Source organism: Hippopotamus amphibius, chromosome 3 (genome assembly GCF_030028045.1).
Source record: "Hippopotamus amphibius kiboko isolate mHipAmp2 chromosome 3, mHipAmp2.hap2, whole genome shotgun sequence".
NCBI classification, from domain to species: domain Eukaryota; kingdom Metazoa; phylum Chordata; class Mammalia; order Artiodactyla; family Hippopotamidae; genus Hippopotamus; species Hippopotamus amphibius.
In genome coordinates this window covers 99,370,739-99,396,601 of record NC_080188.1, presented here as the reverse complement: position 1 = coordinate 99,396,601, position 25,863 = coordinate 99,370,739, and the positions used below count along the sequence as shown (strand labels likewise).

The following is a 25,863-nucleotide window of genomic DNA, read 5'->3' as shown; positions in this document are numbered from 1 at the left end:
AGGAGGCGGGCGGAGGAGCGGCCAGGAGGGACAGGGAGGGAGGACCGAGAGGGGGAGGGGAGGACAGGGGGAGGACAGGGGGAGGGGGCCAGGGGAGGGGAGGGCTCGGGGCAGGACGGAGGGTGGGGGGCACGGGGAGGGTCTGCGTCCCCAGGGGCTCAGGGCTGGCCCCCCTGCCCCTGACTGTCTCGCGCGGCAGAGGGAGCGCCAGCCTAGAGACAGCGGGGAGCGGGGCGGGGCCGCAGGCAGGCGTGCGGGCGGGGGCGGGAAGCGGGAGCCCGGGCCCAGGGCAGGCGGCCGGGGAGCAGAGCAGGGAGCGGCCCGGGCGCGAGAGGCTGGGCGCAGGTGTGGGCAGGAGGCCCGGGAACCCGCTCTGCGCCCTGACTCGGGGGCTGGCTCGGGGTGGGGGCGGCCTCCCGGGCAGCGCGGCGCCGGGGCCCTGCTGTCCTGGCGCGGCCCGCGCCCGGGGGCGGCCGCAGAGCGCCGGCTGGGCTGGGCTGGGCTGGGCTGGGCTGGTGTCGGAGGCGGGCTCCCCCGGACCTGGCCCCGCGGCCGCTCGTGTAGGCCCCAAGGAACGCTCCTGGACGGCGGCGCGGCCGGGGCACGGGGACGCACCGTGAGGCGGCGCGCGGCGTCCACCTCGATCATGCCGCGTAGCAGGCTCTGGCAGTCGGGCGGGATGAAATGCGGCATGTGGAACACGCCCCGCTTCACCTTCTCCAGCAGCTGCCGCAGGTTGTCGTCGTCGAAGGGCAGCGCCCCCTGCCGGCGGGACCGGGTCACCGCGGGGGCGCACCGACGGCGGGGGCGGGGCGGGGCGGGCCGACGGGGGCGGGGCGGGCCGACGGGGGCGGGGCGGGCCGACGGGGGCGGGGCAGGTCCGGGGGCGGGGCTCACCACCAGCAGGGCGAACAGAATGACTCCGCAGCTCCACACGTCTGCCTTGCGGCCGTCGTACTTCTCCCCCTGCGGGCAGCACTGGGATTGGCGGGGGCGCAGGGCCGGGGTCTTCGCGGGGACCGAGGGGCCCAGGTGGAGGGTTTGGGAGGAGCGGCCCCGTGGGCGGCGCCACGGACAGGCGGCCAGACCCCGGCCTGGAGGTCCACCATCTCCTGGGCAGGGGGCCCCTTGGCCGCACGGAGCCCGGGGTTGGGGCGCGGCGGGACGGCTACTTACCCGGATCACCTCTGGGCAGGCGTAGTGGGGGGACCTGAAGGCAAAAGCGTCAGTCAGGGCAGGAGGCTCAGGACCCACCGTGCACCCGGCCATCCTGCTCCGTGGACGGCAGCAGGTGGAGATGGAGGGAGGGGTGCCTCCCCGCCCCCCTCAACCTTGCCTGGGATGGAAGCCCCACTGTGGGCAGGCCCCAGCGCTTTGGTGCCAATTCCCCCACAACCTAATCCCCCTGCATGCTCCTGGGGGAGACCCAGGCGGGAGCCAGGGGCCCGCTCCACTCTGGGCTGTCTGCCCACCTGCCGGGGCCCAAAGAGATGGTCGTCAGAGGCAGGACCATGGGGCCTGTTTAGGGTCCCAGCCCAGGACCCCCACAAGAGTCCACAGAGCAGGAAGCCGGAGCCTCACTCCCAAGTCGGGCAGGCAGCTCCCAGGCCTTCGTGGGCCTGGCCACAGAGCCGCGGGATGCCACGGGCCAGGCGGGTCGCCGGCGGCCCTCACCGAACTGCACCGGGGAGACAGTGCCAGGAGCAGAGCCAGGGCCCTGCCTGCAGCCCAGGCTATGGGGTGCTGGGGGGCCCGGGGGCTGCAGGGCCACCTGGCTGGGCGCCACAGGGCCAGGCTGCGGGCAGGGCAGCAGCCTGGGTGGAACTGGGGCCGGTGCAGGGCGCAGCTCACCCGCAGCTGGTCTCCAGCAGGCTGTCGCCAACCTGCAGCGATGCCATGCCGAAGTCTGCGATCCGGATGTTGTTCTTCTCGTCCAGCAACAGGTTTTCTGGTTTCAGGTCCCTGTGGCTGGGAAGGAAGGCAGGAGTGAGGCCGGCAGGGGTGGGAGCTGCCTCCCCTCCCAAAACCCTGCCCTCACAGCATAAGGCCAATGGCAGCACTGCCTGGTGACGCCACCAGCAGCCAGTCGGAAGTCTCCTATGGGGCAGACGGCTGCTGGGTGGCAGGATGGAAGGACAGGGACTCTGCCCGTGGTGGGCAGGCTCTGCTTTACTCCCTGGGGTCCCGTCCCCCTTGGCTGCTTCCCCCACCACACCTGCTCTGGGCTGAGGCCAAGCTGGGCCCCCCAGACCAAGGGCCCCTGAAAAAAACAAGGAGACTTCGGTGGGCACCTGGCAGAAAACTTTCTGATGCCCCAGGGGTGGGGGGTCAGTAGAGAATATATTGCCTGATCAAGAGGGGACGGGGAGTAAACGAGCAGGGGAGGCACACCTGCAGGGACGGGGGTACCTAGTGGGGGACAGGGTACCTGGAGGAGTGGGGGCACCTGGAAAGGACAGGGCACCTGGAGGGGTGGGGGCACCTGGTGGGGGACCTGGTGGGTGGGGTACCTAAAGGGACAGGGCACCTGGAGGAGTGGGTGGGGGCACCTAGAGGGTGGGCAGGACACGCACCATATGGAGTGGCTGTGGCAGAAGTCCAGTGCGGAGATGATCTGCCGGAAGAACTTCCGGGCCTCTTTGGGGGTCAGCCTCCCCTTCTTGACAAGGTAGTCAAAGAGCTCTCCACCAGACACGTGTTCTAGCACCAGGTATCTGCAGGAGACGGGCAGGCGTTGGGTGGGCACACCCAGCCAGGGCACTGCTGGCCAGAGGCAGTGGACCACCACCCCGTCCCAGTGCCGTCCTCCACCACATCCCAGCACCGGGCATCCTCAGCGGGTGGGGCCCCGCCCATCCACCTCGTGGCAGGCCGGCCCCCAGGGCAGTGGGCACAGAGGAGCAGGGCCACATCGGGCCCCGAGGTGAGGGGGCACTGTGGTTGCTGACCTTCTGGCGAGCCTGAGGCTTGGCCCTTCCAGGCTCTCCCTGGCCAGCCTGGGCTGGCCTCCTGGAGGAGGCAGGACATATCAGACACTCAGGCCCTCAGGGAGCCCTGGCCAGCAGGGCAGACCTCAAAAAGGCACGGGTCGGGGGCAAGGCACAGCTGGCCTCGGAAGATAGTGGGGCAGATGTGGCCAGGTAGCAGGGGGTGACTGCCCCCAACTTGTCTCTGTATGGCTGGGGTGACGCGGGGGGTAGGGTGGGCTGCTGGAGGGTGGGATTCTTGTGGCACCCCAGGTTCCATGGGGACCCCACACCCCTCTGAGGTGAGAAGTGGGCTGTGTCTCCCTGGGGTGGAGCCTGAGGGGCTGGTTTCTGGGGTGGGGCAGCGGGGGGGGGGGGGGTTGTCCAAGACAGGTAGACACTGATACCTGTGGCTCTCAGGGGAGCTGGGACTGGAGGGCTGAGCACTGGCCCCAAGGAGCCCCTGGTGGGAGCTGGGGAGGGGGGTTCTGGTGGGCTGTGGTAGCTTGGGGACGGGAGGTGGGTGTCAGGGACGTGCAGGACCATGGCTGTCAAGGACAAGGGATTGGGCCTCGGGAGGCTGTGTCAGGAGCTGATCTTGCAGGAGTGGAGAGGCCAGTGGGGGTGGGGCAGCGTGTCTGCAGAGACGAGTGGCTGGGGGAGGAAGGGGCTGGAGACAGGAGTGGGGACGCTGGGTGGGATTCAAGCAGAGGGGGTGGGTCCCAGGGGCCTGCCCTGCTCCAGAGTGGGAGGCCTGGCCACAGCACAGGCCAAGCGGTGCCTGAACTCCATGGCAGAGGCCCCCGCCTGCTCTCCCACCCCAGGCTCCCTGGGTTGCCTTGGAAACCCCGGGAGCGCACAGGACTCAGAAGCACGTGGGCTGGCCGCCTGTCCACCTTCCTCCCAGCATCCTGTTCCCGTCCCCCGGCCTCTGCTCAGCTGTGTCCCCGCCTGGCCTGCCGTCCCCCGCCCCTCCCTGCTTCTTGCCCCCTCCTAGGGGGCTGCCTCCTAGGGCCTCACCCTCTGCCCGGCGTGCCCAAAAGTATCTCAACGGAAGGAGGAGGTGTGACCTGTGTCCTGTGTGTGGAGGTGGGCAAAGCATGCTGCACCCCAAAGTCATGGGACGTCAAGACACCCCCAGGTGGGTCCCCAGTTAGACCAACGGGGGGTGGACGGGAGGGCAGCCCCGGGGCCTGTGCCCCCAGTCTGGTCCTGATGGCGGCTCCAGCTCACCAGTGTCGGGGCCTAGGAGCATCGCCTGCCTCCCACCTCACTCAGGCCTGTGGTGCGGGTGCCCTGCACTTCTCAGGGCCCCGTGGGGGGCGGCTCTTGCCACCCCCTCTGCAGGTAAACACTCAGAGCTGGGTACTCATGCAGGGCTGGGTCCGCGGCTGGCGCAGGAGGACAGGGAGGCCCAAGAGTATGAGCCCCTTGTGGGAGGGGCTGGGGCTGAACCGGGGCCCCTGTTCCCCCAGGGCCACGCTGAGCGCCCTCTGGGCACGCCCTAGGCACCCAGCACAGCACCATGGGGGCTGAGGCCGGCCACGTGGAGTGGCCAGCCTACGTCAGGGCCCCGTCAGGGCTGGGCTCGAGGCCTGGAGGGGCCCGGGGGCAGCGGGCCTGTGGCGGCAGTGCCAGGCCAGCCCCCGCCCCACCTCCTCGCTCAGCTGCCCACCCCGAGGAAAGCTCTGGCAGAGCCCCGCCCTGAGGGACGCGGCCCAGTGGCCAGGCCCTTCCTATGGCCATACACGCAGCCGCAGCAGAGCTGACTCCCGGCAGTGACCCTGTAAGTGGTAGCTGCCCACCCCCAAGGTGAGCTTGTGAGGCCACACAGGGGGGCGTGGGGGGCTGCCCATGTGGGGACACGTCCGCTGGCCTTGCTGGTGACAGGTCAGCCCCGCTCGGCAGCAGGACAGCAGGCCAGGTGAGGGGCGCAGCGTGGCCACAGTGCAGTCGACTGGCCTGGGGTCCCCACATCTGGGAGGGAGCACACGGGGGCTCTGAGGGGCTTGGCAAGGGGTCCATGGGAGCCCCAGGCAGAGCAGGGGGTTCTGAGGCTCACCAGGGCCAGGAGAAAGGGCCCGAGTTGCTCCTGCCCCTCGACCCCCACCCCAGCCCCTCCCCCAGGAGGCCCAATCCTCAAGCCGGTGGCTCTGTGAATCCCGCTCACCCACCACGGGCCTGGTCAAGGAGCAGCGACGGCCACGGCCTGTCCTTCAGACCCCCTCTAGGGACGGCCCCCCTCTGCCCCCCAGCTCTCCAGACCCAGCAATACCTACAAATATTTTTTGTTTTCGTAGACATCGTGCAGCTTGAGGACGTGGGGGTGCTCGATCAGCTTCAGGATGGCGATCTCCCGCTCCACCTGCAGGAAGGGGCGCCATCGTGGCTGGCGGGCTCACCCCCCGCCCCGTGCACATCCATCCACCCATCCAGGCTGCGTGTGGGGTGGGACCAGGCTGTGGGGTCCAGAGCCCCTCGGGATGCGGGCTCGTGGGGGCAGCACTGGGCCTTGGGGCAGGCCCAGCCTCGCATAGGGGTCTCCACCCCTCCCTGCCCCCCAACTGGCTGCGCCCAGTCCCTGTCAGGCCTCCGGGGGAGGGGTAGGCCCCAGCCACTTGCCCAGGTCCCCATCCTCAGATCTCACGTGGCATCTTGAACTTAGTGCCCCAAACTGACACGTGATACCCAGCCCCCCAGCCGGGCGCTGGCCAGGCAGGATCGGAATCTGCCGGCCCCCCACCAGCACTGCCCCTGCCCCATCCAAGTGGACCACCATCTCCCCTTAAAATCAGCCCATCGTGGGTCCCCAGGGTTCCCCCATCAGCCAGAAGGGTCCTCTCCCACATCACTGGCTGGCCCCCACCTCTGCCCTTCTGGTTTCTGGCCCCCATGTGCCTGGAGGGTGAGGCAGGGCCAGGCCACAGACAGACAGATGGGAACTGAGGCCTGGGCAGCCCCCTCCCCACTGAGTGTCCGGGCCCACCCAGGAGTCCTGCAGTCATGTGGGGTCTGCTCCAGTCCCTGAGGGGACCAGACCCCAGCAGGGCTGGGGAGAGAGGGGCTGTGAGGCTTCTTGGGACCCGGCACTTCCTTTTCCTCCTCAGAGACGGGGTCTCGTCCTGATTCTAACCAGAGAGACTGAAGCCAGCCAGCCACCTTAGCCTGCGGGACAGCAGAAGCCCCCTGCCCAGCTGGCTGCCCTGCAGCCCAGCTCAGCCCCACCCACAGGGCACTGGCGGCAGGGCCCCCACATGCCTCCACCTGCCCTGCACACTTACCTTCATTAATACGGACTCGCTGAGCTTCTCCCGGTTGACAATCTTGACGGCAACCTTCTGACACGTGACACAGTGAATCCCCAGCTTCACGAGGCCTGGGGGCGAGAGGAGCCCTCAGACCCTGTCTGGCAACCGCCCAGGCCTGCCCAGCCAACCCGTCCTGCAACCAACTCAAGCCCCTCACTCAACGCCGGGATCCTGAGGCCCCACCCTGCCCGGCGTATCTTGAGCCAGACCCCAGGCCGCCGTCTGACACCACCCCCCCAGTCACTGGCCAGAGGCTGTCCCCAGCGTGGTCACTCAGCCCCACCTTCCAGCCATCTGCCTGCTCCAGCCTGGGCCTCGGTCAGGCCCGTGCTGCCAGGCCAGGGACACCTAGACTCCCTCCCCCAGATCTTCGCCGGAGCCCCACCCCCCTCAGCAGGGAGCCAGGGGCCCCTCAGGTCCCACAGCCCCTCCCCCCACACACTCAGCCCCGGCTGCCCCACCACCCGCACCCGTCACCCTCCTTTTGGCCTGCGGACCCCTGGACTGAGGTAAGCCCTGTGTCCAGCTCACTGCTCGCCCCGGGACACCAGCACGGGCCCAAGGCCCCACCCTGGCAGCTGCAGCCCCGCGGCCCTCCTCCCAGGACCCCCCCCCTTGGGACAGGACGTTCTGTAGATTCGCCACTGCGGTCATCACTACACTGCAGGGACCAACGGTCCCGATCACTGCCCCCAGCCCCCCGGCCCCTGCCCTCCGCCGGACCCTCTGTGGCCTCAGACCAAGACGCCCTGCGCTCTCCCCTCCCGAGCCTGGGCCCGACCTGGACTTCTGCTCCCCAATGGTTGGGGCCGGATGCAGGACGACCGCCAGTAGGCCGACCCACTCCCCAGGGCCTGTCCCCCACCTCTGCGGGGCTTTGAGGGGCACGGAGCCGGATGCCCTCAGGTTCCTTCACACTTTGCCGACTCTGTGGCGGCTGCTTTAATTGTGACCTTGACACCAGCTCACGGTCCTGACCACTCGGGTGTGTACGATCTGCCCTGAAAACACTTCCCCTAAGGGGCGCACGTCTATCAGGGCTTCAGGGTCGTTTCGCGAGCAGTCACACCTTCCCTGCAGTTTCATGTCCTCCTCCTCCTTCTCCTCGTTGCCCACTGCCCCACGACTGCCCTGTTGGCAGTGAGGCCGGCAGCCGGGAGGCAACCTGTGCCCCCCAGAGGCAGGAGCAGCAGCAGGTGCAGCCGGACGAGGGCGGGGGGACCCGCCTGGAGGAGCTCCCGAGCCTGGAGGCGCCTCGGCTCAGGGAGGACAGAGGCCCCGCAGGGGTGCCAATGAGCCCGGCTCCTGGGGCCTCTAGCCAGCTGCCTTGGATCCAGCCCCTGAGCCCTGTGCTCCCAGGTCCAGGGAGCGGGGAGGGGCACCCACATCCACAGCCCAGAGCCGCGGCCCAGGGTCTCCACGGCCTCCAGGACAGGAACCAGGCCTGGCACCAGCACCCCCCGCTGCCCCCGCCCCCGGGCAGGTCTGCGCCCAGACGTACAGATGAGCAGGAGGAAGCTTCTCTCCGGCAAGTCCCCCAGACAAGGAGGACGGGCCTCAAGGAGCCACAGAAATGGGGGCACAAGCCCCTCCGAGTCCCCAACGCCCAGAACAGATGCCGGGTGAGCCGCAGACAGAACAGGCGAGGCTCCCGGGGCATTGCCAGCGGCCCAGAGACGCCTCACACCCAGCGCAGGTGCCTTGCACCCCATGCACACACACCCCCTACAAGCGTGTCTCCAGGAGGCAGGAGTCACAGACACGTGAGGAAGGAAGGGAAGTGAGCTTCAACTCAGCAGGGAGCTGGACAGTGACACAGGTGACCCTCTGGGAGCAGAGAACTAAGTGGCCACTGCCACTCCCCCATCACAGCAGCCAGCCTGCTGACTGTGCCTCGGGGTCGTGACATCGGGACCATTACCACCCTCACCCCACAGACAAAAAACCCCATCACCAGCTGGTGCACAGAAAGGCCGGGAGGACAAAGAACCCAGTGGACAAGGTGCCCTGGACGAGCCCCAGGCCGTCAAGGCGTGAGCCTGCCACACCCACAGAGCTGCTTACGGGCCTGCGGGCTACCCCCCAACCCCGCCCCATTGGACCACGTCCTAGAACTCTGGTGGTCCCTCCCTGCCTTCATTTTCCTCTGCTGCCTCTCTTCCCAAAAGTCCTCTGCCCACAGACTCCTACACACCCCTCAAAGCCCAGCATGGAGGGGCCCCTCCTGGGTGAAGCTTCAGGGCCGCCCTGGCTGTGCTGGTCTCCTGCAGCCCCGGAGTCCTCTGGGGTGGGAGGTTTGGGTTCCATGCAGTCCTGCCACTTCCCTGGAGGCAGGGAGCAGAGTGCACTCTCAGGAGGGAGGGTCTGCTAGGAAGCCCAAGGCCGCCCTAATTACCACCCCCTCCAGCTGCTCAGGCTCATTTTCCAATTGTGATTTTATCTCTAATTATTGTCTTTACAGCAAACACTACACACATCAAGAGAAGGAAAGTATAGAGTGTCACAGATAATTGCAGCGGGAACAGAGGCGTCCCGCCCGTGCAGTGGGTGCCTGGGGGTGCTGGGCCGCCTGCGCCCACGCTGCAGGAAGGGGCTCCTCCAGGGCATCCTGAGGACCCTGGGCCCACCACGGGCTCCCCACCATACCGCAGGCTCAGGCACAAGGACACACGTGCACGAACACAGGCGCCCACCTTCCAGGGCTCCTGGGCACGGGCGGGAGGGTCAAGGGGACCCAGGAACTGCTGAGAGCAGACCCTGCACCCGGCCCCAGGCACTCAAGGAGTGTGGGGCCCTCCCCCGACCTGGACCAAGGGCCGGGGGCGACAGGACAGCCCTCCTGATCACCCCGGTCCCTCCATTCAGCTACTGGGGCTTGTGGGCCCAGAAGTGGCCACAGAGCTGGGGGGCAGGGCGTCTCCGGGCCTGATTCAGCCTCCTCTGCAGCCCCCGCCGGCCCCCAGCCCCACCGGCCTCCAGTCAGCTGTCAACCCAGTCTGGTCGGAGGAAAGAGGCCACGGCCCTGGGCAGCCTGGGAGCAGTGGGGAGCAGGAGGGTGGAGGCTAGCGGAGTCCTCAGACCTGCAGGGGGTCTCAGCATGGGAAATGGCCAGAGGGGCCTGTGGGGTCAGAGGTCAGGCGGGGTGGTCCTGAGCAGATGCCTCACCCTCTGGCTCTCAGGTCATCCTTGGCCTCCCTTTTCTTCTTGGTTGGGGACCTTCGGGAGAGGCCTAGAGGGCTCTGCACCCTGGGGGCGGCCAGCTCGGAGGAGTGAACAGAGCATGAAGGACCACTGCCCTGCGGGGAGCGCCCGGAGCGGGGCCCAGACTCCACTGCCCAGAGACTGCCATTGGGGCTGGACAGGGGTCCGGGGCAGGTGACACTGCTGCATCTGGAGAGGGGGGTGGGGGGAAGGGGACTCAGGCTCAGCCCTATAGCCCAGCAGGGCAATCGAGGCTGCCTGGAGACTCCACTCCCTCAGACACAGTGGGGGGGATCACTCCCTCAAACTGCGTCCCAGCCTCCAGTGCTGTTTCCACCCCCCGAGTTATGAGCCTCTGCAAGCACTCAGGCCCGCCGGGGAGGGCAAAGCCCTGGTCTGGCATGGGCAGCACCAGGCTCCCTTCTCAACCTCTCAGGGTGGCCTGCCAAGGCCTGTTGCCCCCAGCCATGCAGCCCCCAGGGGGCCCGTCCCTCCATCCTTCATCTTGTGCTCAGAGCTGCCGTGAGGCCCTCAGCTATCTGCCTTCTGTCCAGGTGCCAGGCCACTGCACTGCCTCCCTCAAAGCACGCTTGGAGCACCTCCCAGAGGGTCCTGCCCCCCGGGGGCCCCTCGCCCCTTTGCCTGCTGCCATCAGGTCCTGAGACCCCAGCTTGTCCCATGGCACCCTGAGCCCAGCCCACGGCACCCCTCGGGGGCCCAATGAGCGTCCTGCACCCAGGCCTTTTCCAGCCACCCTGCAAGTGGCTGCTACCTGGGGGTTGGGACTAGAGGGAGGTCCCATTCCCATCAGTGACATTCCTCTGTCGGTTTCCATATCTGATACCCCCTCGCAGACACTCCCACCCAGCCCACACGCTGTCCACCTCATCTGAGCCCCTGGATGGTGGCGGGGTGGGGGGACGGGGCGGACCGTGGCTCAACGGGTCATTCCCCCACCATGCGGCACTGTGACCACCCTCCCTGGGCGTCTCATGGGTGGCAGCCTCCCCACCCCAGGATTGGGATGTGTTTCCTACACTTATGGCCCCTGAAGATGCCCCGTGGGCTCCCGTCACCCAGGGCCCCCAGCTTCCCTTTAACAGACTGGGAGGAGATTCTCGGGGCCTGGGGGCCACACACAGCCGGCGTCTGTGGCAGGAGGGCTTCGAGGCCTGAGTCCCCTCCACGGACCTTCTCTCCCAAGGCTGACGTGTCCCAGCCACCGTGTGACAACACAGGAGTGTGGCCTCGAGCCTCCCCTGCTTGCGCTCCACACCCCAGCCAGCGCTCACCGGCAGCGTCCTCCGCACGCCCACCACGTGCCGGCTGGGAGTCCTCAGCACACGTGAACAGGGGCACGAGAGGGTGCACGCACGCCAGTGCACATACACGTACACAGGTCCCATATGTGGTCGCCCCTGCCCACACCCCCACATTGCCGACTGGCTCACGGGCTGCACACGGCAGCCAGTTCCTCCCTGGGCCCTGCTGGCAAGTGACTCGTGCGGGGTGAACACGGCTCCGACAGACGTGAAAGCAAAGAAAGGCAAGACTGGTTTTGCCATTTCTTGCTTAAGTCACCAAATCCAGATCACACTACCACCGACAGCATCCGCGCCTGGGGAGTGGAACAGCTGAGGGAAGAGAGACGGCCCCCTGGGTCAGGGGCTTCAGGGAAGGTGGTGGAGACCCGGGCCCCTCCGCACATCCGACTCAGCCCCTCCACCCCCTGGGCCGGGCTGTCCCCTGCACGGTCCTCTGTGCTCCCCAGTCCCCCCTCCCTTCCTCCCCAGCCACAAGCCCTGGGCTCTTCCCTCGGTGGGGTCAGCTCTCCAGGGCCCTGGAGCTTCTGCCCAAAAGGCCCTTCTCTCGCCACCCCATCCCACCCCGCCGTCTCCATCCTGCCAGACCCACCGAGTGGCAGCTTCACAGGTCTAGGGCTCCCTCCCGCGTGGCACCCTGCCCTGTCCCTCCTGCCTGCCCCACCCCTACGGGGGAGTCCCCGGAGACCCTCTTCTGTGAGATCCCCTCCAGAGGAGGGTGAAAGTTCAGATAAAGGATGGGAGTCCGCTTCTTTCCCAGAAAGCGGGTCCCGAGGCTCTGGAGGAGGGGGGACCAGTCCGGAGCCTCAAGCGCCCTTATTCCCGTTACTCCGCGGAGGGACTGCGAGTCCCGTGGAAACTTCTCCGCAGGCAGCCCCACCGCTGTCCGTGGTGCTGACCGAGCCCCGGCCGCAGCCCCAGCCTCCCAATCCCAGGCCCTTGGGGACAGGAAACAGACCCTGAGGGGAAGCGACAGGACACACCCGCTCCCGCGAAGCCCCGTCACTGTGCCCACATGGGCCTCCTCGCACTGGGGATGCAGGCCTGGGCGGCCAGACTGGGGGCGGGGGGCAGGAGGTGCCAGAGGCCAGCTCTGGTCACCTGGCAGCTCCGCTCCCCCCGCAGGCTTCCGCTGAACCAGGAGGAGGGCAGGGCAGCCGGCCTGGACCCCCCAGAGCCCCTCTCAGCGCCTCAGGAGACATCGGCGTCCAGGACCACCCAAGGGTCAGTAGCGCCCAGGACGGCGCCCAGCCCTCCTCCCGCGTCAGTATCCACTGCGCCTCTGGACCATACGGCAGCTCCCCAGGGTCACAAGCACAGCTGACGTGACCCACTTTCCGCCACCTCAAGCCGCCTCACTGTGGGGACGCGGGAGGGACATGGGGGGGACGCCGTTTCCCTGGGGTGGACAGAATGGAGCAGCCCGTCACCCCTCCCGCCCGGGCTCTCCTCAGACGAGGGTGGGGAAGGCAGCTCTACACTGGCTTTTGGGAAAATGAGTCAGCAAAGCTGGCCACCCTGCACTGGCCCTGCCTCTAGCCCAGCTGCCCATAGCCGGCACGGGAGGTGCTGTGGAGAGCAGTCGGGGCGAGACAGGCTCAGCTGCCATAACTGAGATGGGGCCGGGGCAGCAACGGGGCTGCGTCCCCAGCCTGGGAGGGGACGTGTCTTCCGGCATAAGTGCGGTGTCCTGCTAAGAGCCTGCGGGCTGCCCTGGACGGTCACTGGGAGCAGAGCTTCCCAGGCTCTGCACACAAGGGCCGGCTCAGTGGCCTCCCTGAGGGAAGTCCTGCCGCCGTGGGTGGTCTCAGCTGCTCCTGCAGCCTCATGGCCCTGGCCTGGCCACTGTCCCCACATGCGCCACAACTGCACGCCCAGGCTGGACCCAAGTGCTGGCCTGGGGACCCCAGCCTGCCCTCAGGAGAGCTCACCTGTGCCCTCACGGTGCCAAGAGAGAGTGGGCGGTTCTGGAGGCAGAGCTCAGGCAGGAGCCCGGGTTCTCCACGAGCTTGAGGCCTGGATGGGAGCCTGTGTCACCAGGTTTGCCCAGGTGGCAGCCACAGGGGGTGGAGCCACAGGACCAGCTGGCCTGAGGGGCTTTCCAGGAAGCTGAGCCCAAGGAGAGGCCCCTCCCCCGCTGGGCACCACCAGGCAGGAGCGGTGAGGAAGGAGGCACAGGCCCCGCTTGAGGGACTACAAGTGTTTACACCTGGCCTCCCGATGCGGGCCCTTCCTGCCACCTCGGCACCTGCTGCTCCGCACACCTCGGTGGACTGCAGCCCCACAAGGACCCCCAGTGACCTGTGCCTCCTGGAAGCTGGCCCCCAGGCAGTGTGGTCTCCCCCACGCTGCACACGGCTGGTCTGTGCGGCCAGTGGGACGTGGCAGAATGGACGGCTTCTTGTCTCCAAGGTCAGACGCTAACAAGAGCGCAGCTTCCTTTGGGGTCCCTGGGGTCCCTGCTGGGAGGAGCCCAGCCACCTTGTCACGAGGCAGTGCCCCTTGGAGACGGCGGCCTGGCCTCCAGGCGACAACGGGGGCGGCCCCCTCCAGGAGCAGCACCTGGGCCCAGTCCAGCCCACACCTGGAACCTCGTGAGACCCCTGAGCCCCACGACCCCCACTCGGCTGCCCTGGCTGCCTGCCCTGGCTGCCTGCCCCTCAGGACACTACGTTTTGGGGGCAGCCTGTTACACAGCAACAAAGATCAAGTATACTCAGCCCTCCAACCACCAGGCTTCAGAGGAACGCCAGGCCTGGCATCCGGTGTGAGCTGAACACACGTGGGGGACAGCCTCACGGACAGGACACACAGCCAGAGAGGCAGATGGGCCTGGTGGTCCCAGCCACGGCTCTCGGATAAGAACCTGCCCCCACCCCCCCCACCCCCGCCAGTGGGAGGGAGGCTCAAGAGGGAGAGGATATGGGAATTTAAAAAAAAAAAAAAAAAAGAAACTGCTACCCCCCCACCCCCAACTGACTTTCCTTATCTGAGGAAGCAGGAAAATACCACCCCCTAGCCCAGCCCAGCCTCATCGGACAGTAGGAGCTGCCTGTGAAACTCTGAGATGGGAAGGGGGGTGGCCTCTCCCCCAGGCAGCCTACCTGGCAGGAGTCCCAGGGCCAGAGCCTCACCCCTCGTCTGTCTCGACCCCCAGCCTGCTGGCCAGCTCCCGCCATCTCTGGGGGAGAGCAAGGGCCTGCCCAGCTCCCAGGACTGAGTCCTCCGAGGACTGGCCGGGTTGGGAGCCCGAGGGGCAGCAAGTGGCACAGATGCTGGTGGTGGGTGAGGGTGATGCATGGCTGTCCCCACTCCTGGGCATGGGGAGGGGCGGTGAGGGCTGTATCTTTGTCTTTTTTTTTTTTTTTTTTTACAAGAGAACAAATCCACACTTTTATTTATTTACTTTTCAATAAGTTTAAATCCTTGAAGGGTACAGCATTACACGGATTCTGTGTCCAATGGCCTTAGCAGGAAGGTTGCTTCGGAATTTGGCACAAACCATGCCACTGTTTCCATGAGCGCGAGTTATTTTTCCCCAGATCACTCTAGTTTTGTTAGGTTTTCCACCAGGAGTCACTGTGTTGTTCTTTGCTTTGTACACATAAGCACATCTCTTGCCTAAATAGAATTCAGTTTCATCTCGAGCATATACACCTGCAATTATCAGGAGAGCTGTGTGCTCCCTCTAGTTCCGTAGACCCCACTTATAGCCAGCAAAAATGGCCTTGGACCACAACCTTCCAGACATATTTGTCGTTTTAGAAGTCCTGTTCCCAGCAGGCCTTAAAACAAAAAGAATCAGTTTAAATTCTTGCAATGCGCGTTTCCCACCTCGTCTCCTCTGGAAAAACACCCCAAATTCAGAGGATGCCTGACAGCTAAGCAAACTCCAAAACGCTTCTATTTCACATTCCACTCCGCCAGGGCCCGGAAGCAACTCCGGTTACCGGAGCACCCATGCTCGGAGGTCAGGGGACCAGCACCATCAGTCCCAAATCTCCTCCATCCTGTCCTCCCTGTTGCTGGCATCCATAGAAACCATTAGCTGGTAGAGCGTCGGAGCCGCACCAGTGCCTCGCGAGAGGCACACAGCTGAGCCTAGCCCACTTATTTGCCCCCAAAGTTCCTGTATCCTTGTCTTCTAAACATTGGGAAACTCCTGCCACCAGATGACTACTCAGAAAAGGGCACCTCTCAGCCCGCCCTGTCTCCCACGCTGACCCTGTCTCTTCCCCTGACACAGGCCCCTCCTGTGCCTGGTTGGGTGGGGGATCCTGAGGGTGGCAGGAGGCCACCCCACTAGGGAGAGGGTTAACCCCTGTGCCCACCTGGGGGTACCCAGCTGTGGGGGAGGAGCCCTGGTGGCGCCCCTGTCCAGGCTTCCAGGAAGAGCATCACCCCCCTTGTCCTGCAGGACCAGCTCACACTCCAGGCGATGGCCAAGGGTTCCTGGCAGCAGCTGAGCAGCTCCTGAGCCCACGGGCAGGGAGCGACAGTGCAAAACTGGGGTCCGCTTGGGGCCCCAGCCCCACGTGTGCAGGGGCTGCATGGTGGCCCCGAGAAGACGTGTCCCCATCCTAATACTGGGAACCCATGTTTGGTTTTGAAGAGATATGTGAGTGAGTGACAGGTCTTCGTGGAGCTCACCCTGCGTGGAGCACGGATGGGCCCTAAATCCAATGACAAAGTCCTCAGAGGAGAGAGACAGAGGAAGGCTAGACACAGATGCAGGGAGCAGGCCGGGCGAAGACAGAGGCAGAGGCCACAGTGATGCCTCTATAAGAGCCGGCAAAACACCAGAAGCGGGGGGAGGGGCCTGGAAGCATCCTCCCTCAGAGCCTCAGGAGAACCACTGGCAGACTTCTGGCCCCTGGAGTTGAGAAGAAGACTCTGTTGTTCTAGCGACCAGGGCTGTGGCAGCTGCGAGGGGCCCCAGGGAACTGTGCAGGTTGCCTTCGGCTCACACGGTATTTACCCTGAGTGTCCTCTCACCACAAGCCTCCCGGTACAGCTCAGACAGGCTTCTGTTCACTCCAGAGGCTCTGTGTAAGCACGTGAGCCCCTCTCCACGCCCCCCCCACACACAGCAAAGGCCTCTGTGCCCACCGGAGCGGGCAGCTCCCAACAGCATGTGGGGCCTGGAGAGGTTAAGGACAGGACTGGGGGTGGGGTGTCGGGTTCTGCTGCCTCTATGAGAGGCTGGCATGCTCCTACCCTTGCCCCGCCTGCACCCGCAGGATGTGGGGGACCGGGCCCTGTGGGCTGCAAACCGGCCAGCCTGGCACCTGGCTGAGACCCTGGGTCAGGTGGGCTCTGCGCAGTGGGCAGCATGTGGCCACCGGCTCCAACCATGCCACTGTCTGGTCAGAACAAAGGCTCCCAAGTAGGTTCCACTTGAACCCTGATCCTTGCAACAGCCCCCTCCCTTTCTCAGAAGGGGAGACAAGGTTGGGAGAGGCCTGCATGACCCCAAGCTCACTGCCACTGCCCAGGAAGTCAGGGTGAAGCTGCCACACGGCCAGCCTGGAGGCGGGGCTTCCCCATCCCCATCACCCCCTCAGTACAGGCTTGGGGAGTCAAAGGTGTGCTAGGCAAAGAAGTGAGGAAAATACAGAGATGCCAGAGGGAATGCCTGCCATTTCCTGGGGCTGCAGAGGGGCAGGTGGCACCCGAAGCTCCCTCTGCACCAGAGGGCAGTGCCAGCTGAGCACCGGAGGGTCCTGCCTTGCCCCCACCCAGGCACAGCCAGGATGCCCTTGGAAGCCAGTAGTCAGTGATCCTGGGCACCTCCGCCGCAGGGCACACCGCTGCTCTGGGCTGGGCCCAGCAGGAGGCCTGCCTGCACCACACCCTGGGGCATGGCCCAGAAACCCAGGATGCCAGTGGCACACACACCCCGCTGCACGCTCCCACACACCAGCCCAGACCTCAGGGGAGGCCACCCACCTGCCCGCCTGCCCGCCTGCCCGGGTTCCAACACCTGGACACGGAGCACCTCCCTGCCACCCAGGGCCCCCCACAGCTCTCGCCCACTGAAGGGCCCTCAGAGCCTCAGAGAACACTTCCCTCCGACCCTCCGACTAAGTGTGGGGAGGCAGGGATGGAGGAGTGTGGGGAGGCAGGGACGATGGGAGTTGGGCTGGGCAGGGGATGGAGCTCTGCGAAACAGGGCCCAGGTGGAGCCCTGGGAGAGCGGGGGGCAGGGCCAGCCCAGCTCCACCTGGACAGGGACCCTTGCCAGCTCCACATCTCTGAGGGCAGTACTCAGGGAGGTCAGAAGTGGCTTCCACAGCAGGGCCAGGAGCACCGTCTTCACCACCGCTCCAAGGCCAGAGGGGCAGGCCTGCTGGAAAAGCACCCACTGCAAGAGGGTCCACGTTGCTCTGGGCTGGAGCAGCTGGGAGGTGAGGGGGGGTGGTGGAGCTAAGGCCAAGCCCCCCTACCCCCCCACCCCTACTTGCAGCCACCCCCGCCCCCACCTGATGGCAGCATGGGCACCCTCTCCATTCTGCCTGACCACTGACCACCAGGGCCCCATGGCTGGGGAATTTCAGGGATCGTAGGCCCAGGCTTCAGTGAGCACAGACCCTGAAGAAAATAAAGACTGGCTACAGACCCCTGCCCTCCCGAGGCCAGCAGCATGGCCTAGCTCTACCCGCGTCCCTGGCCGGGGCCCTGTAAGCCCTTCTGACTGGAGACCGGGCCTAGGGGGATGTCTGGGGGCACCCTAAGCAGCTGCCCCCTTTCCCCTCCCAGGCCCTGGTCCAGGACCGCCTCCCTCACGTGTGCCTTTAGAGTCCGCTCCTCCAGGCAGACGGAGTGCAGGGAGGGAGGAGAGCTGGACCAGGGAGCACCCCCACCCGCCCCGGGCTCCCCACCCAGGGGGGTGCCCAGGCCCAGGGGGCCCACTTCAAACACGCCGCCTCCAGACCCGTGCAGAGGGGGCGGCCGCTTTGAAGTTGCTGCCAACATCAAAGCCCACGTGGTCCCCTCATTAGTGGTCCTGCCTGGTTCTTCCCACTATCCCCCCCACCCCCTTCCTTCCCCACCTGGTTCTCTCTCGGCCTCTCCTCCTGGGATCTGAGCTCCCCAACCTCCTCCTCCTCCCCCTCCTTGGTGGGGATGCCTGGATTGTGTGCCCCAGCTTTGAGCTCCTGAGCTCCCAGTGGCACTCCTGCACCCCACATCATGCTCCTCCAGGGGTTGAGAAGGGGGCTGCGATGGGAGGACTGGGGGGGGGGGGGACACGGGCGCGCCAGCACCCGCCACGCTCACTCTCGATATAGATTCCCTGTTTCCTTCGCCCACCAGCGCCAGGCAGGCGGAAGGGGGAGGCGCCGGCGCGTGTCTCTTGGGAGACAACTGTTCACGCTCCGAAAAGGAACCTCTCAAATTAAATTAATTAAGCCCTAAAATATTTCACACGCAGTGCAGCCGTTCGGCTGCCTCTACCAGGCTCCCTGCCCGCCCCACCCCCCACAGCACCCAAACACAACAAGGGGTACTGCAGCCCCCTCCATGGGACACGCCTGAAGCCCCAGAGCAGCCCCTGACCCAAGAAAGGAAAGAGATGTGGGGCCCCCTCCCCACGCACACCCATGAGCCGTACCCTCCTCCACAGCCATTCTGTGCCCCTGACGTATCCCGGGTGCTATTCTGGGACCTGAAGGTCCTTCGCCGGCTGAGTCGCCATATCTGGCCAGCTGTGGGCGGGATGCTGTGGTCACGGCCGGGCTCTGGAGCCTGGTTCCCCAATCCCGCCTGGGGTGGGGGCTTGGGTGGCCCCTCCAGCCTCAGGGGTATCCTAACACCCTGCCCTGATGCCAGTAAAGATTAAATGAGAAAACCCCCCACCCCTCTCACACACACACACACACACATCCCTCAGTCATAAGCATCCTATACTTCCTCCCTCCCCCTCCCAGAGGCAGCTGGGATTGCACCCATGAAAATGCCCGGCTGGGTGGCGGTTCTAACCCTCAGCACAGGCAGGGGTACTCCGGGAGGGGGGCAGCCAAGCCAGGCACTCTCGCCCCACGGCCCGCAGGCAGCCTGCAGGGCCTGGAAATGCTTTCAGGCCCAGAGCCCCCAGAAAATCAGATGATCTTCAGTGCCTGCCCCTCCCTCTCAGCTCTGTACCTAATGGGAAAATGCTGATAGGAACCACTGATTGAAGGATGCACTCGCCAGGACCCAGTCGGAGGGGTGAGGGGGGGCCACAGCAGTCCTGGGGACATAGACGCTCCTCCCCCAGGAGACACTCAGGCCAGGATCCCGCAGTCCGAGCTGGGAAGGGGTGACACTGGGCACCTGGTGAATGCAAAGGGGATGCCAAACGCCCAGGCCTCTGGCTCAGGAAGGAGGGGACCCTGGCCCCACCAGAGCCTGGCAGGGGCTCTGGAAGCTGCTGGGAACAGGAGCATCCTCGGGGGCCGGGAGGTGCCCGGAGGTGCTTCCCAAGCAGGCCACATGAGGCGCCTGTTCAGAAGCATCTCCACTGGAGACTGATGAGGAACCAGGGGAGGAAGCTGAAGGGAGGAGGGCTGAGCCCAGAGGACTCTGCTGCCCCAGGTGACAGGGGAGATGGCAGAGCTGGCTGGAGTTTTGGAGGATGGGGGGCTGGGACAGATGTTTAAGGGGGGCCTGGGAAGAGTTCTGGGCTAGAGGCCAGTACCTGGAGAGGCTGCCAGGGCCCCACAGGACAGAAAGGCCCAGGTCCCTTGTGTTTGCCTCCTACTGACCCCACCCTCTGGATTAGAAAAGAGGGAGCCCGGTGGTAGAAAATAGAGATCTCAAGACATTCCAGAAACCTCCTGAAGAAGGAAGGCTGAGGGCAGGTGATGGGAAACAGGGCAGGGGCCAGGCCTCCCAGCCTCCAGGGTGCCCTAGAGAGGCTCCAGGTACCAGTGTCAGCTAGGGGCAGAGGGCAGGCCTGGGATGGGGCTGCAAAAACAGATGCGCATTTACCAAGGGTGTCGATGTGGGGACAGCCTGGCTCAGCACCCCCTCCCTCCAGGCCAAGACTGAGACACAACAGGGACAAATTCCAGGACCACGGGGCCAGGAGGCTGCTCTGCTTATCCTGCTTCTGACATGCCAAATGCCCAGTCCCTGCCATCCGCGTGCCCCCAGCAGGCACCCCGCACTCTGAACTCTGGGCAGGAGACACCCCCCTACCCCCAGGAGAAACCCAGGCAAGAATGTTCCAGCCTCTCGCACAGAAGGTAAGCAGCCAGCCACATGTCACTAGAGGAAGTCTAAGAGAGAAACCGCGCTGACTTGGTAGAAACAGACATTTTAAATTATTTCACTGTTTACTGCACTGATTTGCCAGGATTTAATAAACTGCTACCCCTATAAAACAGGAAATCCACAGATAAAATGAGAAAACAAGAAAGAGCTCTAAGATATAACAGTAACGGCTAGAGAAAGAAACCGCTGAAAGAAAGACTAAAAACATGAGAAAACGCCCAATGCAGCAGAGCAAAGGACAGAAAAGGTGAAACAATAGGAGATGGTGCATCCAGGATGCCCAACGTCTGTCTAAAGCAAGTAGCTGAGGGTGGACAGCACCAATGCCCTGGGGCAGACGGACACAGCAGAGCAGGAGGCCCTCGGTCGGCCCACGCCCTGGCTGCAAGCTGACCCACGCCCAGGCACGACCGCTCCAAGGTGAGACCCTGGGAGCCTGCTTCCTTCATTCACGCATTCACTCAACGACTCCAGGGACAAGCATCCAAAACGAAAACAACAAAAAGAGGTGTCCACTCCGTGGGGTTTACACCCTCGAGACACTTGGCTAGAGCTGAACAGAACTTGCTGAAGTGGCCACTCAGCCCTGACCCAGAGAAAGTCCTCCCACCCTACATGCCCGGCAGAGGCAAAGGCGAGCCCTTTCTGGGAAGCCTCACCCACTGCACTGATCTTCCAAATCAATAATGCCCAGCACACAATAAAGATGGTGACGTACACAAAGAAGCAGGAAAAGTGGCCTACCTGCAAAAGAAAAAAGAGCTGATGGAAGCAGGCTGCCACTGACCCAAACAGCAGAGTTTTCTGAAAAGGATTTTACAGTAATATTATAAATATATATTTTTAATTAGAGGAAAAGATGGACAAAAAGAATTCACTGAATGGACTTAACAGCAGACTGGACACAACAGACGAAAGGACTAGTGAACTGTAAGACAGGCCGATATAAACCATCCACGCTGAAGGACAGAGAGCAAAAGAACAAAAAAAGAGAAAGAGGAGGGGTCGGGGGACAGGGCGGAGGGCGTCTGTTAAGAAGCAACAGCCACATGCTTCCCCAAATTATTAGATACCTCAGCCCACAGGTCCATGAGGCCACCAAGCCAAAGCAGGATAGAAACACAGAAAGCCCCACCAAAGGCATATCACTGCCAAACTGATGAAACCGAGAGAAAGAGGAAATCTTAAAAGCAGCCACAGAAGAAAATGCACATGACATCCCAGGGAGCATCCTAGCGCCTGACTTCTCACCAGAAACAGGACGACCAAGAGTCAAGGGCTTAACACTCCTCCGGTGCTGAAAGAAGACCTAAGATTCTATAGCCAGCAAAAATATCCTTCAAAACAAAAGAAAAATAAAGATATTTGTAGTTAGGCAAAAGCTGAAAGGATGTGCAGTGAGCACTAGAAAAGCACAGAAGGAAGCTCTGCAGGTTTAGGGAAAGTGACCTCCCCGGGAACCTCGACCCACAGGCTGGAAAGGGTGCACCAAGAAGGGCACACACAAGGAAACCAGAACGTCCTCCCCAAAAGAGCATTTCTTTAAAGACTCGATTCTACGGACGACGCAACAGCAAAGTACTGTGGGGTCAGCACCAGGCAGAAGTCACACACCACAGGGGCCCAGAAACGAGGGGCTGCGTCAGGGGGCCCTCCCCTCGGCAGCGTGGGGCCGAGCGGACTCCAGCAGGACTGTGACAGGTGGCACACTGCAACCCCCAAGTCGGAGCGCCCCAGCCTCTGTGGTCTCAGAATCCCGCTGTACTCGTAACACCAAAGAACTTTTATGTATGATACTTACTGGATTAGAAGTTAAAACTGAGAAATTCTACAAATATTTAATAATTCATTCAATATAATAAACCTAGTATATACAAATATAATTTTTATTAAAAATAACCATTTTTTTTCCCCAAGACTAAAAAGAGCTAGTGAGAAAAATGGTACTGTTTTCCATCTCTGCAAACCTCTTTAATATCTGCCTTCAAAGAAGATACACAGTGAACCTCATGGAAACCTCCCCCACCCCATACTGAGGCAAATACTATCCTATAATGATACCCTATAATATATGAAAACAGTTTGGGCCTCATGGACCCTCCCACCCCATAAGAATCTCCGCAAGGGGTCCCTGGTCTAAGATTTTGAGAACAACTGCTCTGGAGTAATTGCTAAACAAATAATCAAAGAGATGTGGTGAAAATACTAAAAGAGGAAAGAAAGTGGATTAACTAAAAAAATACCTGGCTGATACAAAAAAAGCCAGGAAAGGAGGGAAAATGTACAAAGAACAGATGGGACAAATAGGAAACAAATAGCAAGATGGTAGACTTAAACCAAAGCACGTCAGTAACTACATGAAATGTAAATGATCTAAACACTCCAACTAAGAGGCTCAGACTGGCGAAAAAGGAAGCCCAAACCCAAGTACGTGTTGTTTACAAGTGACACTTTAACTACGACACACACAGGTTGAAAGTAAGAGGACGATACAGATGGGCTGTGCCAACCCTAAGCATGCGGGAAGGGACAAGGTCACCTGGGGTGACCATTGGCAGAGAAGAGCCCAACTGCCTGGGGGGACTCCAGCTCTCGGGCTGGCAAGATGAGGTGGGTCCGAAGCGGATGGAAGGGGAGGAGGAAAGACAGGGCAAGCACAGGGTTTCATAAGTTAAGGGGTGGAGGATGTCCGACTGCGTGAGATGCTGCTGACAGCAGGGACCGCCAAGTGACTGTTGATTTGGCAACTGTGAGGGTCGTGCAGTAGGGCGGCCGGGTCAAGAGGTAGAGGGAAAAGATGTGGGTTCAATGGGAAGAACACTTTCAAGAAGCTCTGATGTAAACAGGGGCCAAGGAAAAGGCAGGGGAGTCAGGCTGGCATCTGATCTCCCACCAGCACTCGAGGTCAGGAGCTAACGGAGGAGTGAGAGTACACAGGGAAGGTGCCTCCCACGTCACCTTTCCTGGGAAGTCACCTGACAAAAGGAGGTGGTAGACCAGAAGGAAGCTACAATCCCATCCAGAAAGGGGTCCTGGGAACCCCCCCAAAGGAGGCCTCTTAGAGAAACAAGGCAGACTGGAGCAGGACAGAAGGCTCTGGAAAGGAGGCTACCATGAGAAAAAAGGAACTCAACAGATCAGATGGCCTGCCCATAAATACATGTACTGAGTTTACAATAAGTAGTGCAATGAGAAAGAAAGGCAACCGGGAACTCCAGGAAAACCAAAGGACTCTTCAAGAAAGTCACGGTGATGCAAATGGAATGCATCATGAACAAAAACATTCACAGGATTTCAGAAAACAGATTCCACTGACGGACCCCAAACCCCTGACTTTCCCAACTCCGTAAAGACCATGTGCACAGCTTCCTTCGAGCGGGTCACACGACTAGGACAGGTGATCCTGGCACAATACCTAGCCCAGCATTGACCAACAATTCCCGACTGACATCTAGGGAAACCCTCTATTATTTTTCACTTTTGAGAGTCAACCAACAGTCAAACCCCACAAGGCAGGTGTGGGGCTGACAGACAGACAGATACTATTGCTTAAAAAAAAAAAGGTAAAAGTAGCTGCTAGAAAGGAGGATGGGAGGGAGAGAGATGAGGAAGGCAGTATACTCATCTTGCAGGGAAAGAGAAGAGCTACCGCTGCAGCCAACAGAACAAGACAGGCGTTTACTGTGGTACCTGCAAGCACACAGAAACCCAAGGATGCCTGGGAAGAGCCGCAGGTATCTACCTGGAGCTCTCCTGGGGGGAGATGCAGGGGCCACTGGGGACTGCCTAACTTGACCTGTCAAGACCCTGAGCTGTGAGCTCACCCCCAGAAACGGTGCAACTGGAAACGGTTCAACAAGGTGGCCTTGGGAGCGGCACTCAGCAAGTCATCTGTGCCCGGGCCCCTCTGAGGGGCCAGCGGACCAGGGTGCAGCCTTGTTACCACCACAGCAGTGGAGAACAACATCCAGACAAATAGCAGCAACTGGACCAAATAATCTTACACCTGGTAGACCTACTAAATCCTAAAATACACAAGCCTTGGGTGTTTTCCTCACTTCATTTATTGTATCTCACTCCCACGGACACGTGGACACACCTCCGGGCCCCACCCCAGAGAGAAAGCAGCCCTCGACGCTGTGGCCTCTGCCCCTCCCCAGCCGCTCGGGAGCCACACTGCCCTGTCCACTGGGAAGTACCCTGTGCACTGGATGAGGCCCAGGGCTACCCACGGGAACTGGTGGTGAACTCTGTCCATCACGTTGTTCTAGGTCCCAGCTAGCAACAGACCTCAAAACTCCCAACTTGCCCAAATCCCTAAGAACTGAGACACAGAACAGAACCACCAAGAGCCCAAGGCTGCGCTTGGGGCTCCCACGGCTGCCTTCCTAGGACAGTGGCCGAAGGGAGCCGTGGCCACCGTGGAGCCCAGTGCAACAGGTAGGCAGCAGCCCAGGGAGCCCCCAGCAGAACCAGGACCACCTGTGAGCATTGCACAGACGTGGGCGGGTCACACCCTCCCTCTAAGCCAATAAATTCTGCAAAGGAAGGGGGCGCAGTGGTGTGCTGACGGTGGGGCGGGTGGTGGGAGCCACCCATCAGGGGTGGGGGAGGCAACAGGGGGGCCCTGTCTATTAATAGCAAAAATAAACTCACTAAAATTGGGTCTACCAGAAAGCAGTCTGGCTGTTCTTCGAAAAATTAAACATAAATGTTACGTTCCTAGGTGTGTTCCCAAAAGGACCAAAAGCAGGGACTCAAACGCACCCATGCATGTTCACAGCAGCCAAAGGTGGAAATAACCTCAGTGCCCATCAACGGATGAATGGGCAAAACATGTGGCCTGGGGACTTCCCTGGCAGTCCAGTGGTTAGGACTCGGCGTTTCCACTGTCGGGGCCCAGGTTCCATCCCTGGTCGGGGGACTAAGATCCCAGAAGCTGTGAGGCACGGCCAAAAAACAAACAAACAAAAAAAATGGTCCAGCCACACAAAGGACTATTATTCAGCCTTAAAGAGGAAGGAAATTCTGACACGGGCTACACCCTGGGTGAACCTTGAGGACTTTCTGCTATGTGAAAGCAGACAGACACGAATGGCCACACATGCACGATTCCATTTCTATGAAACATCTACAATAGCAATAAACCCACAGAAACAGAAAGCAGATGGGTGGCTGCCAGGGCCAGGGGAGGGTATGAGGGTCACTCCTGAAGGGCACCGGGCTCCTCTGCAGGACCAGGCTGCTCTGGAGGCAGAGGTGGGGGCCAAACAGCACTGAACGCGCTAAACGCTTTGGGACCTCACACTGTAAAACGCCATCTATGCTACCTGAATTTCATCTCAGCTTCTTAAAAAAGAAAAAAAATGGGTTTACTTTTTGTCATCAAGCACCAATGACTCCAAACGTCAGTGATACAACAAACACCCTCCCACCAAACGCAGTCCGTCATCCTCCCCATTCTGCGCAATCGCTGCCCACAGGTGGGTCTCCGTCCCGTGTGTGGCCATCGCGACGGATGCTGCGTCCACACGGAGGACGTGTCCTTGAATTCCAACACGCACCACTTTCTGTGGGAGGAAAGTTCTGGCTGCCACGCGGAGGCTCCCACCTGCCCCGGAGGCTCCCGTGCTCACGGCTCAAAGCAAAGACACAGGGTTGTGTTGTCTTTGGAAAAGTGCAAACCTTGGTTCATACATGAAATACTTTACTTTAGTATCTTTGGATCTGAAAATAAAGTCTTCTTTTTAAATGAATTAAATTAACTAATGACAGCAGTTTTAGACCCAAAGAACAGATGAAGAACACAGT

At 62.1% G+C, this 25,863-nt stretch overlaps 1 protein-coding gene and 1 pseudogene across 2 annotated transcripts in view; both read right to left on the bottom strand.

Moving 5' to 3' along the window:
• Nucleotides 1-25,863, bottom strand: part of BRSK2 (BR serine/threonine kinase 2) — a 63,669-nt gene that overhangs the window by 17,189 nt on the left and 20,617 nt on the right. For both annotated transcript variants that reach the window (XM_057728839.1, XM_057728840.1), the window contains exons 2-8: nucleotides 6,248-6,342; nucleotides 5,246-5,331; nucleotides 2,574-2,714; nucleotides 1,852-1,968; nucleotides 1,177-1,210; nucleotides 898-966; nucleotides 616-762 (exon numbers count right to left, since the gene is read on the bottom strand). In XM_057728839.1, the coding sequence (XP_057584822.1) occupies nucleotides 616-762; nucleotides 898-966; nucleotides 1,177-1,210; nucleotides 1,852-1,968; nucleotides 2,574-2,714; nucleotides 5,246-5,331; nucleotides 6,248-6,342 (689 nt within the window). The remainder of the gene's footprint in view (nucleotides 1-615; nucleotides 763-897; nucleotides 967-1,176; nucleotides 1,211-1,851; nucleotides 1,969-2,573; nucleotides 2,715-5,245; nucleotides 5,332-6,247; nucleotides 6,343-25,863) is intronic.
• On the bottom strand, nucleotides 14,145-14,833 carry LOC130849713 (60S ribosomal protein L35a-like; annotated as a pseudogene).